Genomic DNA, 21,016 nt, shown 5'->3' with positions numbered 1-21,016 from the left:
CGCTTATGGCCTCCATAGTTTCTGGGATGGAATTCACAGTCATTTCAATAATCACCCCCTTGTAGGTAATATGTTGTTGTTTTTTCTGGCTGCTTTCAAATATTTTCTTTGTCTTTAATTTTCAAGTTTGATTTTGGCCTGTCTGGATGTGGATTTCTTTGACCTTATCTTGCTTGGGTTTACTGGACTTCTTGAATCTGTAGGTTTATGTCTCTTCTGCCAAGTTTGAAAATGTTTCAGTCATTATTATTTTCAGCACCACATTCTTTCTCCTCTTCTGCTAGGACTCCAATGATATGAATGTTCTTGTCCCGCTGATTCCTAAAATCCTGTTTAGGATATTTTATTCTTAAAGCCATAAATCTAAATTTACCATGTATGCTTTTAGATGCAAGAAACCAAATGAATTAGAACATATGGAGGCCTGTCACAGGCAATGGGAGGGAAGAAGTATTTCTGTTTTTTTAGTCATTAGCATGCCACTAGTCAGAAGAAAACCAGCTGTAGTGACTCAGTTATTTTCAGGAACTCAGATTTGCCAACTGTGCATAATATGATGCCTTAAAAGGATTTTAAAAGAGAAAGACTGTAAATTAGGAAACTACCTGACACCTCTGGGAGAGGGAATCCTAAAAGCAGAAGGGACGTCGGTGGTGGAGATACAGCGGTATATATAACTTGTATAGCAAATGCCTGAGTCCTCCAGTTGATAATTCAAAACCCTTCCAAGAAGACTGAAATCTTAATGCTCAGGCACAAAGTACTAAGGTCAGCTCAGATGTTACCACAGCTGCTTTAACCTTCACAGAGCTTTCCTTTCCTGTACAATGACAGCAGCAGAGTGTCTGCATGGGCACCTACAAGAACTAGAGTGTAAACTACAGGAACACTGCCTCACATTAAAGAAATGCTAGGAAACACCTGCTGACTATATAAAGTCTTTAATACCAAAATGCAAACAGCATTAAGATGTCTCAAATGACTGCTAAGTAAGTCAGGGACATTAAAATACTATGATTCCTAGTAAAAGGAGAAAACGAACTGGTTATTTCAAAATCACTGGAAGAGTTCATGAATATTTCAAAGCATCATCATCCTTTACAATGGGAATGGAGAAACTAAAACATTTTCAAAAAATGCATCAATCAGAAGTGACAGAACCAAGACAGGTCCATTTAGAAAATAAATTAATCTGTGTTAGGTCCACTAATATAAGTAGAACATTGTTAAGAAATCCCAGTTTCCCCACTTCTATATGTCTCCTTTATTACAAGAGGCTTGCTCACATACACATGCTGCATCCCCTCTCCCATCTCTGGAGAATGGGAGGCGAGGGCTGAAAATTCTCATCTTTTTTTTATTTTTATTTTTTTCCCTTTATTGATTAAGATATTACAAATGTGTCCTTATCCTCCCAATGTCCCCTCATCCCCCCCATCCTGCCCTCACCCTCACCATTGCTTGGTCTTTCTGGTGACCAGCCCCCATCTAGGAGCCCACCCAATCACCTCATTAGCACAAAAGATGCTCTTAGTGCTCTTATCACTTAGGAATTTACAAGTTTTTTAGAAGCTCTGTGCCAGGAATGGGATAAAAAAACAAATATTAGAACAAGAGATGCTTATATAGTGCTCTTAGCACTTAGGAAATTATGAGGGTTTTTATGGAGCTCTGTGCCAGGAACTAGGAGCAGAGACCAATTTACATGTTTATCTCATAAACATTTGTTCTCATCCAGAATAAAAACCAAACCCTCCCAATTTTTACCACTTACTACAGTTAACCAATAGCACTATTCTATCTCCTTAGAGCTCAAATATTTTAACTTTGGCCTCCTTGGAAGGCAGCCAAAACCCATGGACTGACCCAAAAGATAATAAAAAGCTCTCTATACTAAATCACAAAATATATACTGGAAACTGATGTGTAATCACAACAAAATACTTGCTAGTCCACTTCTTTTCAAAGAGGCTGTGTAAAAAGTCCCTATTTTTGATTAACCATTTAAACTGTAGTAAATGGAAAAATTGTCTTTGATTAAATCAAAGGATAGAGAGATAACATATTTATTAGCTTTTAGGTAAAAATGAAGCACTGAAAAATTAAAATTATGATACAAATCCTACCTTTATCTCCTAATAAAGTAAATAGTAGACACCTAATGTTAGTATACTACCTATCAGTACAAACTTTAAGGCAGACATTTTGACAGTATTCCATAAGCTTTAGAGTTTTGCATAGTCTTTGATACAACAGTTGAATTTCAATAAATGTATCATAAAGAAATACTGTACACTGCACTGCTATTAACAGAAAAAAATTAGAAGTAAATTGGGATTATACACTACAAGTTGAAATATGCAGTCTTTTAAAAGGCTAATATAGATCAGTATGAACATGATCATCATAGAAAAATATTCATGAGATACTGAGAGGAAATGAATGTTACAAAGAAGTATTATAATATGATCTCATTTTTAAAAGTTATGTGCCCTTGATGGGAATCGAACCTGGGACCCTTCAGTCCCCAGGCCAACTCTCCATCCACTGAACCAAACCAGCGAGGGCAGAAATACCTCGTTATCATATGTCTGACTCACCTGGGCAGCCATGCAATCTTGACCAGAAATAAATTCTGCATAAGAGCCTAAAAAAAGTCAAAGTGCCCTAGTATTTTATATAAATATGCAAATTACACAGAGCAAAATTCAGAGTAAAAAATGCATTAAAGAAGAGAACAACAGTAAAAGTGAAAGAAACCCAAAGCATAGCTTCTTCTTGACTCGTGGGTCTGGCCTTGCCATGGCCAGTCCAAAACAAGGGACAGAGAGTAGCCACTTAAACTAAACAGTAAAGGATTCATTTATCTTGAAGTTTTTGGCTCCCTCCAGTCTTTCCTATCACAGAGCTTTGTTTCACTGGTTGGTTTTGGCCCCAGGCACTAAAGCCTGAAGCTCTCCTGGCTGGACACTCATGATCAATCCTAGGAAGTTCTCCAAACAGCTCCCTTTGGCTGGAACACTGCCAAACTGAATGGCTCATTTAAACTGAACAAACCTGAAACAGTGGGCTGACCCAAAATACCTAAATCAAGGCAGTTAAATGGTAATCCACAAGCCCTGCAACACCCATGGCAGGTCCTCTTCCAGGCTTTTCTGGCCTTAGAGAGTTGATGCAAAGAAGCCAGAAACATTCCTAAAACTGAGTCGTGAAAGAGCTGATGGCCTACCTTTCCCTTCACAGAACGGGTTTGGGGAAAGAACAATGACATAAATATACGGGGGGAAATGTATACTACATTGCAAGGGGTCCCAAAACTATTAGGTTTACCGAGATGGTCAACACCTCTAACTCTTTCACATCCTCTTTTTCCCTTTATCATTGTTGCTTTTCTGTTTGGCGTTAGAAGGACATACCATGCTACTGTGCAGTTAGGGCTTCTCACTGAGGCCTAACTGCCCACCCCACCAGTGAAGCTCCCCTCTGGCTGAGATCACCTATTCCTGATTCCCACTAGGTTTATTTTATAGATCAGAAATGTTTCATACTGAAGAATCGATAGATGCAGACTTTATGGCAATCCGATAACACTTATTCCAATGACCTTTAGAACACTAACTGCTGCCCTGGCCAGTGTGCCCTGGTCAGTTGGTTGGAGCATTGTCCATACACCAAAAGATTGCAGGTTCGATTCCCGGGAGGGGTGCATATGGGAAGCAACCAATGTTTCTCTCTCATATTGATCTCTCTCTCCGTCTCTCTCTCTCTCTCTCGCTCTCGCTCTCGCTCTTTCTCTCTCTTCCTCTCTCAAATCAATACTCATAACCTCGGGTAAGGATTAAAAAAAAAGATACTGCTGAAAAGGTTTTCAATTATGATATGATTTCACTTGAGTTATTGAAAACAAAACCAATAGAAACATGCTCTGATGGATTTTAAAAGGTCAAATACCTTTTGTGGCACTAGGTATTCAACACTGTGATGGTTAACCTCATTTTGCTGATAAAATGTTAGTCTTTTGTTCCTTGGTTTACAGATGCTCGCGAGCCACATGCGGCTCTTTGGCCCCTTGAGTGTGGCTCTTCCACAAAATACCACGTGTGGATGCACGTACAGTGCGATTCAAACTTCGTGGCCCATGCGCAGAAGTCGTTTTTCGGCCTGGGCGAGTCTATTTTGAAGAAGTGGCGTTAGAAGAAGTGGGGGGTGTTGGTCGGTCGGGCGATGGGAGACGTGGAGCAGGCGGGCCTACCCAGCGCGGGGGGAGGTGCGCACGATTCATGCACGAGTTGAATGAGACTGGCTACAAGACGAATGTGGATGGGAGAGTTCGAAGGGGTCAACCTCAGCGAACATTCCTCAATCAGATTGAGGACGTTTTTTAGCAAAGGCCAGCTTAGGAGTACCCTAATTAAGTTAATAACAATGTACCTACCTATATAGTTTAAGTTTAAAAAATTTGGCTCTCAAAAGAAATTTCAATCGTTGTACTGTTGATATTTGGCTCTGTTGACTAATGAGTTTGCCGACCACTGCCCTAGGCAGTTAGTACTGGAGCAGGGCGCCCACAGCTGCCCCAGTCAGTGCTGGGTCGCCATGGCAACCCAGCACTAACTTCTGGTCTGGTGGGCCTTCAGTGGTTACGACCCTGGCTCTTTATTATATAGAAGTTTGACAGTTAAATGGCTGGGGGAGGGAGGAGGGCGGACCCCTAATAATAAATGACTGACTCATGGACCAGGTGATACCACTTGTTAAAGAAAATGTTCTCAGGCAATTCATGATTTTTGCAGTCTTTCTAAAAATGTATAAAACTAATGGTAGAGTTTACTGAACTGAAGCTGCCGAGTCTACTACAGCTCTCTTTGGAGAAGCTCTGCTGCATGACACCAAATCCACTCTTAGTTCTGTGAAGCCTGATAAATGGCAATTTTTGCCATTCAAGTCACTCTTTTATTCTCCATCCTTAAAATTCAGCAATTTTTTAAAAAATGGGATCACTCTGATCTGTGTTTACCCAACCCAAGCCATCTACCAAGCTCATACAGAACATGGCAAAGTAACAAAATAATAAAACCTGTGAGACATTTTACTTATTTAACACTTTTGTACACTATGTGCCTACCACATTGTACTTAATACTAAGATACAAACATGAGTAATATACTAACTCTTAGGAAATACACAATTTGACATCACATATCATATAATAAACACTAGAGAAAGTCATTGCCTCACGATAACAGCCATTAGTTTTGTTTTAAAAGCAGATGTGAAGGTTTGAATTCATAAATTATAGATCATAATATGGAACAAAAATAAGACTCATGATTCCACTTTAAGGTGTCAAAGACCCAAATTTGCACACAATTATGAAATCGGTCTTGTGGAAGACACTATGCATTGCTTACCCATCAGCTATCGCCCACTTCTTTCTTGCACCAGAACCGTCAGGGATGCTGGGCCCCTCCCCAAACCTAGCAGACAAGCCTTGACTGTGCCAATCAGATAATTCTTATTTCACTTATGCATGAAGATGATTGCTCTCAGGTGGCCTGTAACCCGGACCTGGCCAATGAGACAAAAGAGGATATATGCTGGGAGTTCCTGGGAAAACTTTCCCCATTTTGAAACTCCCCTTTCTGTCTGCCTTTGAATACAGTTGTGTGAGGATACAATGACTGAAGCTGTGACAATTCCCTGGTGTCCTTGAGGGAACAAACCCAAGGAAGTGAAGATGGCAGAACAGGAAAATAGGAAGCACCTGGGTGCTTGATGTGCCCCTGATTTAACCAATCCTAGAAATATCTCTCTCTAGACCTCTTATATAAGATCCTAAGTTTTACTCATTACTTATTCCATATTTACCTTAGTACTATATTCTGTTACTTGCTGCTGAAAGCATCCTGACTGATACAGGCCCATTTAAAAACAAAAAAGCAGGTATCAGATAGGTTCAGACTTCAGAGTGATCTCTTCTTAAGCAACTGCAGAATGCAAAAAGGAAAACCTTCTTTCAGGTTATTTACATCTCTGTCCAAAGATTCACCCATCAAAGCTAACTGGAAGCCTACAGTAACTGTTCACAGAATTCAGCTGGGATCAGATTGCACTCTATGTTCTGAACTATGGCAATATCAAATCCCCTAATTGTTGGTGAACCACTTCAAGTCCACCAGGAGCATCACAAAGCAGCCTTTAGTGTGCATACTATGGTATTTGCTTCTCCTATCTTTGCAATTTGGGTCCAGAATCAATGTTAACTATGGTGTAGAGATAAGATATATGTATGTCTTACATGGATAATCTGTTTTTCCAAAATGCCCACTATATACAAGTTACTTTTCTTGGTACCAATAAGGTAAAGAAGAAAAAAAATTCTATTAATTCTGCCAATCAACCTGAGGTTAAAAATATGTGTATGGACATAATTCTAGAATTTTAAAACCAAACTGTCAGTACCTAAGCAAGACTCAAACTCAACTCCTTTTCCTTTTCTCATTACATATACCTAGGATAATAATACTGACCTACTTTACAGGGCTATCATAAGGATTAATCAGCTTAAAAATGCTAAGCACATTTGTAATAATGTCAACAATTAAGAAAAAGCTAAGCACATCAAGATAGCTTATAATATGCATATGCGGTTAACCACATTTACAATTAACAAATGTATCACAACACAAACCACTGTGTTAATTACTTAAAAATACTGCAAAAATTTTTAAATAATACACAAATAATACCTCACATTAGAGTTGTTCATTAAAAAGTATTTATTTTCTAACATCTTTAGAGAAATAGGCTGAATACCATATAAAGAATTCCTTATAACTCTTGATTAAGCACACCAGAAAATAAAACTATTAAATGACATTTGCTTCTGATCCCTAGGCCAGTGGTCGGCAAACTGCGGCCCCTTGAGTGTGGCTCTTCCACAAAATACCACGTGCGAGAGTGCACGTACAGTGCGATTGAAACTTCGTGGCTCATGCACAGAAGTCGGTATTTTGTGGAAGAGCCACACTTGAGGGGCCAAAGAGCCGCATGTGGCTCGCGAGCCGCAGTTTGCCGAGCCGCAGTTTGCCGACCACTGCCCTAGGCCTCTGGACCAGAAAGCTGTCCACTCAGCTATCAAAAAAGTCAACCAGTTTGATTACCACCATTATTATCATCATCAGAAAGGGTATACACTCTCCCAGACCACCTGCCACTCCTAATGAGGAAGGGACAGTGCCCCTAACAAGTGTAGTGTTGAGATCTGAACACTTCCTATGGCACCTTCTGCCTTTCATATCAGAGTTATGGAAACAAACACTTCAATAACAGGAAGTCATAAAATTTCTTCTATTTCCTTTCAGCTCAGCTAGTTTGCTTTTTGGCAGAAAGCTGATTAACAACAAAGTTATTGAGTCGTTCAGTGACAGGAAAGCAAGCTGATAAGCTACTAGTTCAAAGTGTTACTTCTACCAGGATTAGCAGAGAACACAGCTCTGGGAATTAAGGCTTTTGAGATGTTCTGCTTTATAAACCTCATTTATCAAAACAGCGGGAGAGCCCTAACCGGTTTGGCTCAGTGGATTGAGTGTCGGCCTGCGGACTGAAGGGTCCCAGGTTCAATTCGGGTCAAGGGCATGTACCTTGGTTGCGGGCACATTCCCAGTAGGGGGTGTGCAGGAGGCAGCTGATCGATGTTTCTCTCTCATTGATGTTTCTAACTCTCTATCTCTCCCTTCCTCTCTGTAAAAAATTAATAAAATATTTTTTTAAAAAAAAAACAGCAGAAGAGCTGTTACATATGATGATGGGCATTATGGAAATGATTAGACTGATTACAAAATGTGAATGTGAATTGGATTAAATTACCTGCAAGAGAGAAACTAACTCAGGAGAAAGTAAAAGAAACCAATCATAGATAAGAATCCAAAAGGGTTGACACAAAAATGTTAGTCTATTCATAAATTGGGGTTTGCTAGGAAAAGGCTTCCTGGGATGTCTATGCAGAATTTTTAAAAATTTAACAGTCAAATTAGGTTAAACTAAATAATTGCAGCTAATACAGTTCTTGTCTACTCAAGATAGGAAAAAAGGTTAGGAGGTTTACAATAATTCAGAGGATTAGTTTATGCTAATCCCAATATGGGAAATCAAGTAAATATTGGGAAAGGAAAACTGTCCATTTAGCTGAAGACTAGTGCTGACAATGTGGCTGGGTGGGAATAAGAGAAGCACAGTAAACTGAGGTAAAATTTTTCAATTTTCTCTAAAGGCAACCAGTTCCTATTTTAGTTTAATAAAATATTCCAAGGTAGATTAATCACTTATAAAATGTCATCATTTAGAAAATAGTCATGTTTTTGTTTGCATGCTTTATTTAAAAAGGAAGGGACATAATTCTTCCTATAACGCGACTCTGTAAGTGTATGTCTTACAAAGTTATCAGATGAATTCATTAGCAAAAACATAAAGAAATTAGAAATAATTATACAATGTCCTGATCAATGAAACCATCCCTGATTTTGGAAGGGAGAGTTAAGAATGTATCACAACACAAAGGAGAGCATAAAGAGAGAAAAGTCATGTGAGAGAAAAATATTCAAAACAATTATAATCCAACACTTTTTTTTTTAAAGTTGGACATTGAGTTTAGACGGGGTTTGGCATTCTGCCCACGAAAAATGTTTCTGGGAATCACAGGCGTCTCTGCCCTTGGCCAAAGCACAAATGAATGAGTCATGGAGACACCTAAGCTAGAACCCTAAGTTGCCTGACACAATGGAAAAATATATGTGCCTGCATAATCAGGAGTTTTAGTATTGGATGTGCCCTTAAAATGCCTTCTCTCCTCCACACAGGGAAGGTGGTCACATAGGGGCAGTACTGAGGAGAGAAATGAGAGTACAAGGAAAGCACAGTAGCCTTAGGAGCAATAAAAACAATTGGAAACTATTACATGTTTTCAAGGAGAAAAAAAAAAAGACAACCATACAAGCACTGTGAGTGCTTTGTATCACTGCTCTGTCACAGGTACAGGATGCTTCCAAAAAATGAATTTGTGTACCTTGCAACTGTGCCAGTTGGACACAACGTATAAAATATCATTATAGCCCTAGCTGGTTTTGCTCAGATATGAATCCAAAAGGGTTGACACAAAAATGTTAGTCTACTGGCCTGCAGACTGAAAGGTCCACGTTCAATTCCGGTCAAGGGCACAAGCCCAGGTTGCGGGCTCAATCCCCAGCAGGGGGCATACAGGAGGCAGCTAGCTGATCAATGATTCTTTCTCATCATTGATGTTTCTCTCCTCTCCCTTCCTCTCTGAAATCAATAAAAATATATTAAAAAATAAAAATATCAGTATAAACTGATATGTGACAGTTGGCAGGACTGACTTAAGACACATGTTCAAATAGAAGAATTTCGTCCTGGTACATTGCCTGTACCATCACCTTCCACCTTTCCTTCCCCTCACTCTCTTTAATCCTTCATACTGCAGAGTCCTTTTGTCTGGGCAATGTCATCAACTTGAAATCTCAGACTTGCCCACTATCCCCAGAAACATGTCCTCTGGGGAGGTGGCCTTCTACCAAGATCCCTCCCCAAATACCACAGTGGTTACCTGGGGACAGCATTTCTGTGGGCCAGGGCCAGCACGGGCTACCTGAAACAGGGTCTGTCTGTCACCACCTCCACGCCTAGCAGCTCTCCAGGTCACAGTTCTCAATAAGCACATATAGAAAACAAGCTCTTTTTCTTTTCCCACCCATTAAAAATAAACCCAAATGGTACCCAGATTTAGAACATACCTACCAATGAAAAAGTTAGAAGAGAGGGCCCTAACCAGTTTGGCTCAGTGGATAGAGCGTCGGTCTGTGGACTGAAGGGTCCTGGGTTCAATTCCGGTCAAGGGCACATGGCCGGGTTGTGGGCTCGATCCCCAGTGGGGGACATGCAGGAGGCAGCCAATAAATGTTTCTCTCTCATCACTGACGTTTCTATCTCTCTCCCTCTCCCTTCCCTCTGAAATCAGTAAAAATATATTTTAAAAAAGAGAGAGAGGGAAGTGCTCACCCACATAATCTTTCCATTCAAAGAGGAACTATTCCAAGGCTGCTATGGAGTTTATAATTAACAGGCAAGCTTCACCAACAACAGAAATTTCTGGAATCTATTGTAATTTACACTAGAACCTTGTTTATTTGAAATTTTTGTTATAAACATCGGCTGGATTCTGTGGTTGAACCCAAAGGACTTCTTGGCATACCTCTAGCTCAAGTCTATTGCAATCACTCAGGCTTTACTACAGAGAGAACTGGCCTGACCCAACGTACAGGCAGAAGCAGAGTAGCTGCTCCTCACTCCTAGAGGCCCACAAACCACCCACCACTAGCTCCATGAAGCTGGTGGCAGGAGGCTCCACTGGTAGAATGTCACATTGCACTCAGATGTATTCACCACAGTGCCTTCCACAGATCTTTGGCATTGTGGGATTACAGGATTTTGTTTCCTTTCTCACCTGCCACCCCAAGTTCGATCTTCTCACCCCAGGTTCTAAGGCAAAGGTGTGCCCTGAGTCATCCTGAGCGACCAGCTCTGCTGGGACGCTGCCTGACCGAAGGCACAGTCACAGAGAAAACAGACAGGAGGGCAGACTTCCCAGGCTACAGTTAGCTTTGTGGAGTCTTCTTTATCATTTGAAACTACTTCAAGAGCTACACTAGAACCGAAGTCTCCTCTTTTTATAGGAAAGGGAATTGAGGCTCTAAAATACAGAATCAGAGCACGGTAATGCCTCCACTAGGTTTGTCTGACTCCAGAATTCACCCTAACCATGTTGTCTCTATAGGAGTAATGGAAAGACCTCCTCCTGGTCCCCAAAATACTCCCTTCAAAGGCTGGTCAGGGTGAATACAAGTCCTTCAGGGGTCACTGGTGTGAAATGGGCCTAAAGGATCTCTAAGCCCTGATGGAATGTAGATATTCCCAAAAGAAGGAGCATGATGTTGGGCTGTGACCTGCCACTGACCCCTCTGTAAGCCTGAGTTGTTAGACACTGACTCTCACCTGGGGAAACAGAGCAAGAGCAGGAGATTAATGTAAGACACGGGTGAGTTTTAACAGGAGGAGAGAAAAGATGACCGTGGCTTTTACTCTCTTCTAATATGAAAAACATTTTTAAAAGTAAAAAACCTTCCTGCCGCCTCCATAATAATTCTATATTACACTTCTGTATTATATTAATTGGTAAAATATAATGAATAGGAATTACTAACTCAATTTATGAATTGGTGACACTGTTAACTGAATTCTTATTTTAGTTAAAAACATGATCTACTCACATTTGAAAAACTGTAGTATCAGGTGCATTGTATATATAAAGGTGCACATATGGACCATGCTACAAACCACTTCCTTGAAATCCCAAGAGTCCAAGGGCCACAAGTCCAGAAACAACTGTTTAGGACATTGGGTGAACAGGCCTGGTAGGATATGGCAGGGAGGGTTCCCAAGAGGGAACCTAGAGGCAAAGAATGGGGGGAAAGCCCATAAATCACAGTTCACATACTTAATAATTCTACATAAGAGCAGCCCTGCAGCCCTTTATCCAGTGGGCAACATAAAATTGATGAAATGTTAACACTGATATTTGGGGAGGGCAACTACAGAATGTAGCCACTTGTTACGGGAGGAAATAAATATGAGAAAAGAGGGAGCCAGTGTCACAGAAAAAATTAGCTCCTCCTGACACCAAAATGATTTGCCTAAATAAACACAAAAAAGTAAAATCACCTAGAAAAAAAAAACAAGACTGTCCTTTAATGAAGCTTCAGTATCTTCATTTCATTTGGATTAAATAAAAAAGTCAGCAAATAACAAAGAAAATGACACATGCCATGCTAATATGAAAAATACAGTATGGTCATAATTTAAGACCCTATCTTATCATTTCTCACCAAAAGGAGACTCATTCAAGTATCACCACACCTCTAAATGTAGCTGAAATCCAAGACTAAGAAAGTACCTTATAGATAGATCTATGCTATATAAACACATACTGAAGGTCAAACTTAGATCCTTTAGACAAAAAAAAAAATGGAAGGAAAAAGAACTTAAACCAATGGACTTTAAATACACACAGCACCTGTTATCAATAAATGAAAGACCCTAAAACTTAAGGAATCTAATCAGCCCTCTACCTTTCCAACTTCTCCTCTCTCACCCTCCATCAACAGTCTCACCAAACTATTCGACATTCCCTGAACAAGATTGCACCATCATACCCATGCCTTTAATCACTAGGTACACCCAGGTGTGTGCAATAAACATACACACACACTTGCTGAAGTCCTACTCCTGCTTCCTACTTGATTGACCTCCAAAGGAGAAATGAATCCCTCTCCTTTAATCCCCCAGCATGTTTTCCAACTTACCTCACACATTCCTGCACACGGGTTCCCTGGAACCAAATCATTACTAACTCATTCACTTTCTACTCAAAACACCAAGCATAGTACTTAGCCCAAATTGCTTAACAAAAGCATGTTGCAGAAATAAATGAATAGGCACTTTGGAGGAAAAATTAGAGGGAAATGCTTCTGATATAGATTGTATGAGGATTACCTATTCACAAAATAATCACAATGTGTTAGCATTCAATTATGGGAGAAAAATCTATTTCTCTAACTCTAAACCAACTAGTCAACTTCCCTCCCCTGGTAACTGATACAACATATGTTGTCTGATAAGATGAAAAGGAGCCCTAGCTGGTTTGGTTCAGTGGATAGAGCAGTGATGGCAAACCTTTTGAGCTCGGCGTGTCAGCATTTTGAAAAACCCTAACTTAACTCTGGTGCCGTGTCACATATAGAAATCTTTTGATATTTGCAACCATAGTAAAACAAAGATTTATATTTTTGATATTTATTTTATATATTTAAATGCCATTTAACAAAGAAAAAACCAACCAAAAAAATGAGTTCGTGTGTCACCTCTGACAAGCGTGTCATAGGTTCGCCAACACTGGGATAGAGTGTCAGCCTACGGACTGAAGGGTCCTGGGTTTGATTCCAGTCAAGGGCACATACCAGTTGCAGCCTGATGCCCGGCCCTGGTCAGGGCACATGCGGGAGGCAACCAATCAATGTGTCTCTCTCACATTGATGTTTCTCTCTCTGTCTCTCCCCCTCCCTTCCACTCTCTATAAAAATCAATGGAAAAATATCCTCAGGTGAGGATTAACATCAACAACAAAAAAAGACGGAAAGGAAATGTCTGGTTTTCCATCAAAAGGCTTGAATGAGACACAAAAGTTCCACACAGAAGGGGATCCTACACCATTCAAAGAGCCTCCCTGAAAGATAAACACCTGCTGAGAAGATCTTCCACCAGCACTCTCCCATTCCCCAGCCTTTCTCACCTGTCATCAAGGCAGACAAGGTGCACTCACCTGGCTTGTTTCCTTCCCTCTCATGGCCCAGCTGCCCCTTGGTGTTCAAGCCGCAGGTGTAAACCTCTCCATCCTCCAGCAGGAACACGGAGTGGTTTCCTCCACAGGCTACTTCCTTGACACTTCTGTCTGATATAAATCCACACACTTGTGGCTCGGCCACAATTCCTTGTAGGTTAGTGCTGATTCCAGGTTGGCCCAGAGACCAATATCCCCAACATAACATTGTTCTTATCCTTCAGGGGATCATGTAGCCTAGAAAAACATTTTGTAAAAAAGGTTTTAAAAAATAGGTCAGAGGAAATCACATTGAGTAATAATAAATGTAATCAATTTTTAAAAATAACCTCTAATATTCTTCAATACTTTACTTACTAGTAGTGTTGAAAGCAGTCATGTTATAATAATAATAATGCCACTTTTGTGTTTTAGTAAGATTTTAAAGAACATTTCTAAACAAAATTTGTGTAAATGAATTGTGAATACAGAATATAGTTTTCAGGTCACTGATGAGGAACACTTGAGTACAGGAGCACTGCTAAAACAATCTCTGCAAATCATATGGTACAACAGCTTTGAAATTACCCTCATGACTTCACCTTGTTCTTTCTCACTGCACTTTTCCTTTGAGTTTTCTACTTATTTAAATTTTAAAAATTTGTGAGCTCCTTTCAATAGCCTATTGTTAGCTTGGACAGTAATTCACCACTTGCAACAAAAATGAGAAATGGGTAAAAAATGTTACTTCTCTTTCCTCTTACACATCCTTCTGGATCTGAGTCAAGCTTCATATCCTACTCAAGGGCCTCTGGAGACCATTCTAGCCACCATCAATCTGCATCCCTCCGACCCTGATTAAAAACTTTCTCTGGCCTGTCGTGTGGCTCAGTGATTGAGCCTCGACCTATGAACCAGGAGGTCACGGTTCGATTCCCAGTCAGGGCACATGCCTGGGTTGCAGATTCGAACCCGTGCAGGAGGCAGGCAATCAATGATTTGCTCTCATCATTGATGTTTCTCTCTCTCTTTCCCTTCCTCTCTGAAATCAATAAAATATATTTAAAAAAAAAAAAAAAAGAACAGGAAAAACTTTCTCTGTATCATAACTCCTCAGCCAGATTTTAATTGCCTTAATCAGGGACCACAGTATAACATATACCTCTTCAATCTAGCAGGTATTTAATCAACTTTTAGTTGATTGATTACTGCTGACTCTAGTCCAAAGTCTCACTACTTTTAAAAATTTATGCTCCTCCCCCCCAAAAAATAATTATTAAAAATTCATGCTTTCCTTTCATACAAACAAAGACAAATTTCATCTCTATCAGTTCACACCCTCTAGGATGGTTACAATAAAAAAGGACAGATAATAACAAGTGTGAGTGAGGATGTGGAGTAAGTGGAGCTCTCTTACATTGCTGATGGGAATGTAATATAGCACAGGTGCTTTGGAAAACAGTCTGGCAGTTCCTAAAAAGGCTAAACATAGAGTTACCATATTATCCAGCAATTTTACTGCTAGCTATATATCCAAGAGAACTGCAAATTGACAGAGAAAGACAAATACCATATGATTTCATTTATATGTGGAATCTAAAATATAAAATGAACAGACAAAACAGAAACAAACTCATAAATACAGAGAATAAATCGACGGTCTCCAGATGGGAGGGTTGTTGGGGGGATGGGCAAAAAAGGTGAAAGGGATTAAAATGTACAAATTTCAAGATCTAAAAATAGTCACAGAGATGTAAAGTACAGCATAGGGAATGTAGTCAATAATATTTTAATAACTATGTATGATACTAGGTAGATACTAGACTTAATGAGGTGATCACTTCATAAGCTATATAAATGTCTAATCACTATGCTGTATCCCTGAAACTAATATAATATTGTATGTCAACTGTAATCAAAAAATAAATTTTTAAAATTTAAATAGGAAAAAAAGAACTAAAAGCATAAATACATCCACACAAAAACATGTACACAAATGTTCATAACAGCATTATTCACTCATGTTACGAAAAGGTAGAAATAACTCAGACATCCATCAACTGAAAAATGAATAAGCAAAATGTAGTTTTTCTATACAATGGAACATTTATTTAGTGACCTATGGCAATGCTATCTGATTTACTCTTTGAACTCTTTCAAAAAAGCCATGGAAAAAATATAAAACTGAATCTCAATTTGCTGTCTTAACCAGAAAGTTCTGCTTCTTAAGATTTTTATTTGTCTAGACACTAGAACTAAAAAAAAAAAAAAAATTTAAGCTTCAATGTTATTCTTTGAGTTAACTACAAAGGGAGACAAGATAAAATGATAAAATGAGGCAGCGGAGGATTGAGGGGGAAGATACATACATTTTAAAAGACCAGCAAGATCACATAATCTTTTCATAATTTTATTTTCCCAATTTGCTAAATTGCTGTACACATACTAATGTCTTCCTTAATTTTCAATGTTTCATGAGCATGTCTTCTCTTACTAATAGTTACATAAGTAACTCATAGTACTTACTATACATCATTCACTGTGCTAATAAGCATTTTATTTCATTATCTAATTTCATCTTCACACCAACCCTGTGCCATAAGTACTATTTTTAGAGAAAGCAAGGCTCAGAGAGATTAACAAGCATGCCTAAGGTCACACAGCCGAAAAGAGCCAGAACCAGGCTATGAATCTTAAGCCAATGTCCACAGTCTTACCCAGTGGACTACAATGCCACCCAAGTAGATTTATATGTCACCTACAGGAGCAAAAACCACAAAAATACTTGCAGAATGACTAAATTATAGTCAGTATACAATACAGGATGTCCTGGAAACCTGAAAATAAAGTTGCCCTCTAGAGGGAAAGTAGCCAGAATTAGGAGATAATGAATAAGATTAGGCAGCTGTACCATTAAGCCATCCCCTTAACCAGCCAAGTACAATGTGTCTAAAAATATGGTATTAAGAAGCTATGATTGTTTGTCTACACAAAAATCTATAAACAGCCCTGGCCAGGAGTGACTCAGTTGACTGGAGTGTTGTCTCATACACCAAAAGGTCTCGGGTTCGATTCCCAGGTTTTGGTCTATCATTAGTTGGGAAACATGCAGGAGGCAACCAATCATGTTTCTCTCTCATATCAATGTCTGTCTGCCTCTCTCCCTCCCTCTCTAAAAATCAATAATCTAAAAATCTATAAATAATGCTCACAGCAGCTTTATTCATACTAAACAAAAATGCCCAGCACCACCACCTTCACTATCCCTAAGTACAGTTGTTCTTCATTATTTGCAATTCTATGCTTGTGAATTTGCCTACTCACTAAAATTTGTTTGTAACCCCAAAATCAGTGCTCAGAACATTTTAGCAATCATTCCCAGACATGTGCAAAGAGATGAAAAATTTGAACTATGCACATCCTGTGCACATGTTCCCAGTTGGAGTCAAATAAGATGATGCTCTGCCTTCTTGTTTTGACTCTCAAAAGTGGTCTTTTTGCAGTCTATTTAGTGCCACATTTTTCACATTTTTATATTTTTTGCTGGTAACTTTGCTGTTTAAAATGTCCCCCAAGCAGAAAATAACAAAAAAAATTAAAAATTAAAAAAAAATAAAGAAGAAAAAGAAAAAAATGTCCCCCAAGCATAGAACTGAAGTACTATAATTAGTCTTTAAATTCACCTAGCCACTTGCCTTGCTTAGATTCCATGAGTAATTAAGCAACCTTAAGTAACTTGTTTTCCAAGGCAGATCCTACTATGTAGAAAGAACACCATGACCAGCTGACCAAAGCATCTCAGGCTTCTTAGCATTTCTACTTCTTATTATTAATTCAACATCCTGGATCTATCAGCTTCTTATAAATTTGTTTAGCATGAATCAGTCCTTGAGGATCAGCTACACTCTGAGAGCTTTAGACAATTGCAAGCCTTAAGTATGGCCTCATCTTTAACTGACTAATAGAAACCATTTATGAAAAACGACAAATAGGACTATTGTTCAAAATCCTTCCCACCTGAGTTACAGTAATGCAATCTTCAAGCAGTCAAATAAAAATTACTAAGAGAAGTAGCTAAATGACAACCACAGATAAGCTGTATTCCTATACATGGATTATTAACCCTAATAGAAAATCTGGTCTATGTCATCAAGACACTTTGCCAAAACTGTAGCAGGAGGCAAGAAAATCATCTTTCAGGAGAAAAGTTCAGTGCACTGAAGAGAAACCAGCCATTAATGCAGCTTTCACCTAAAAGTACACTCTGGTAGAACTCCTATATCTAGTAGCTAATGGAGTCCATGAATTTAAAGATCCAGTTTTAGCACTGTTCTTCACCTGGCATTTGCTATCCTGGGTACTCCCACCCATTTTTTTCTTACTCACTTTTGTTCATTTCTCTATCCCTAAAGACTAGAATAGTGCCTGGCACATAGTAAGAGCTCAATAAATAGTTGCTGAATAAAGAAAAAGTAATATCTACTATTACTGTGCATCTGAGTCTGTGCTAAAATCTTTACACAGATTATTTAATTTGCCCTGTACAATAACCTCAACGCTTAGCAAGGTTAGGTCACTTGCCCAAGAACATGTAAATAAGCAGTGAAGTGACAACAGTAGGATTCCAACTTATAGGTAACCAGACCTAAGCTAGCCAGAGATGGGAAGGGTAAGTGAAGCAATCTCAACAGAGTTAGCCAGACTTTTTTCCATGTCTACCCTGACTTACAATAAAACTAGTTCACGCCCGGCCAGTGTGGTTCAGTGATTGAGCATTGACCTATGAACCAGGAGGTCACAGTTCAATTCCCAGTTAGGGCACATGCCCCGGGTTGTGGGCTCGATCCCCAGTGTGGGGCATGCAAGAGGCAGCCGATCAATGATTCTCTCTCATCGTTGATTCTCTCTCCCTCTCCCTTACTCTCTGAAATCAATAAAAATATATTTTAAACAAAAAACTAGTTCACTTACTGGTTCACACAGAAAAATACATGTCGCTGACATCAGCAAGTTCTATTTCTAAATGTAGAACATGTCTAAAAGGGGCAGAGGTATAGCACAAAAGAGATCACCGTATTAAGGATACCTTAAATGTCCACTTAATCTAACCTTTAGGCAAGAGACTTACATTCCTAACTTCATTTTAATGGCAGCTGAGGCCTTCCATGGCCAAGTAACCTTGGTCCTCTGAGAAATAAGTGGATGAAGAAGAGACTGGAAACTAGGTCTCCTACCTCCTGGGCTCACCCAGTTCTCTTCACTACATCACAGCAAAGGAAAGTCATTAAGGATTTGATAAGGTCCCTCTCTAGGCAACTGTGGTAACTTGAGTTCTTTATATAGATGATCTTGTTGAATCCTCTTATTAATTCTGTAAAGTAGATATTATCTCAATGTACAAGATGAGGAAACTGAGGGTCAGAGAAATCAAAGTAACTCACCACAGGTCACACACTTGGCATTTGGACAAGGAGCCAGAATGGTTACCCCTCACCCTGCAGATCTGCAAGTTAAAGAAATAAAAAGCATTAGTATGGAACTCTACAAAATACCTTCATGTTATTGAAAACAAATATTCCCCAAACACGGCATCTCAAGACTGTTAAATACAAACAAGAACCTCTAACCAACTTATGAAGCTATCATCTCTAAAAGTGAACTAGAGACATAGGTAGCACCTTTAAAAATTCCTAACATTTATAGCAGATACTAAAATAAAAATGAAATTATCTTTAAATCTCCCATTTAGGTTAAAAAGAGAAATTTTGAAACTATAATTCAATTTTGTCTATTTTCTTCCATGTTTTCCATGTATCACACACATTATAGCTTATTTTGCCACAACTGGTTTTGAAGACTTTCTGGTATCTTCCCTTCCTTCCAACACCATATCCTCTATCATAGAAAACAAGGTAAGACTGAGGCACCTTTAGTCTCTCAAAAGAAAAAGTCCCTCCTGATTTTAAGATATTATCATCATAACTTTATTTCTATCTTATGTAGAAAATCCCATTCACTTTGGAGAATATTACTTTTATTTCTTAAACTGATGCAAAACTATCTTGTATCTCCAGTAAGGGGTGCAACTCTGTGTATTAAATTTTTTTAATTATTATGCAAATCTTAAGAAGTCTGTTACTCAGAATGAAATGCCATAACCAGTGGTTCCAACCACACCATTTGGAACATTTTAGATTGTGTTTGTTTTAAAAAAAAATACAAACCCAACTGTATACTTTTTGAACAAGCAAAAACTGGATGTTAATCAATCATTTTTTTTCCAAGCCAAAAGAGGTATTTTTCCGAAGAGGTTTCAAACCTTCCTCCCTGATTTCTGAACACTTTCTCCAGAAGGTTCCCAGCTCACTGTGGTCAAACAATGATGTGTAATTTATTTTGCTTTAAAGGAGGGGGTACCTATATTACTCCCCTTTTCTTATTTATAATGCCATCCCCCTTCCCCCAGGGTAAAGTACAAAAAGAGAGCGACACAGTAATCTGCCTACTAAAACAAGATCCTCTCCATCTAGTCACTTCATTTAAAAAGGCTGTTAAATCCTCATTTTATTTCATTTTTCTTCCTCCTCAGCCTGGAGTTAAAAATCAGCTCACTTGATGTTATCAAATCACCAAATGCAAGGCTCTAGAAATAGCCTCCTATTTGTGGAAAGAGCCAGAAGACACACACACACACAAAAATGGAAGAGCTCTTGAATTGTCCTTCCTAAAGCGTTTCGTGTGTGACGATTGCAAGCAGAAATCCTGCCAGGCTTCGCTCTGAATTTAAGGTACTTCCTACTGGGGCTGATTTAAAAGCTAAAGAAGCAGGTCATCAGAAAACAGCCAGAGACAGCGAGCTGATGGCGAACCTTTTGAGCTCGGCGTGTCAGCATTTTGAAAAACCCTAACTTAACTCTGGTGCCGTGTCACATATAGAAATTTTTTGATATTTGCAACCATAGTAAAACAAAGACTTATATTTTTGATATTTATTTTATATATTTAAATGCCATTTAACGAAGAAAAATCAACCAAAAAAATGAGTTCTCGTGTCACCTCTGACACGCGTGTCATAGGTTCGCCATCCTAGTAACTAGGAGCCAAGTTCAAACGCATACTCCGCAGGGCCCACGGGGCACCCACCCCAACCCAGGCACAGTAGCGCTAGGCGTCTCCACCGCACTCCCTGGCCTCTCTGGTTCAGGGCTACACACGCTCCACGTCCTGGTTTGCCCACGCCACACCTTTACCAATAAAAGCGCCACCTGCCCCCAAAGCTCCCAGCTCCTGGCACCCCCGCACACGTACGTGTCCACACACACACACACACACACTCCCGCGCGCACGTGTCCGCACACACACCCTCGCCCCAACTCCGCCCAGGAGGCGGACTCCGGCAGACGGGCGGGCGCGGCCTCCGCGAGGCGGGTGGTGCCGGGCGCCGCGGCCCCGCGGGCGCTGTCACCGCGGACGCCGAGCCCTGCGTCCCCGGCGCAAACTCCTCGCGGCCGCGGGGTTCCCTCTAACGCGGAGGCCTCACCCGCTCTCTCACGGGGCCGGGAAGCGTCG

General features: G+C 39.7%; 1 protein-coding gene across 11 annotated transcripts in view; it reads right to left on the bottom strand.

Annotated features, from left to right (window-relative positions):
* The window catches only part of HERC3 (HECT and RLD domain containing E3 ubiquitin protein ligase 3), an 81,631-nt gene that overhangs the window by 59,933 nt on the left and 682 nt on the right, over positions 1 to 21,016 (bottom strand). For 8 of the 11 annotated variants that reach the window (XR_002828163.1, XR_002828164.1, XM_006084612.1 and 5 more), the window contains exons 2-3: positions 18,889 to 18,950; positions 13,451 to 13,705 (exon numbers count right to left, since the gene is read on the bottom strand). Coding sequence is in view for 7 of the 11 variants with exons in the window: in XM_006084612.1 (XP_006084674.1) it covers positions 13,451 to 13,676 (226 nt within the window). In the remaining 4 variants the exon portion in view is untranslated. Of the gene's footprint in view, positions 1 to 5,411; positions 5,569 to 5,868; positions 5,988 to 13,450; positions 13,706 to 18,888; positions 18,951 to 21,016 lie in introns of those variants that run through there. The other 3 variants (XM_014452071.2, XM_023750420.1, XM_023750418.1) reach the window with 2 other exon arrangements.

This window comes from Myotis lucifugus, unplaced genomic scaffold (genome assembly GCF_000147115.1).
Source record: "Myotis lucifugus unplaced genomic scaffold, Myoluc2.0 scaffold_12, whole genome shotgun sequence".
In the NCBI taxonomy this organism is placed as follows: Eukaryota; Metazoa; Chordata; class Mammalia; order Chiroptera; family Vespertilionidae; genus Myotis; species Myotis lucifugus.
The sequence above is the reverse complement of the archived record's forward strand: the minus strand, read 5'-3'. Positions and strand labels throughout refer to the sequence as shown.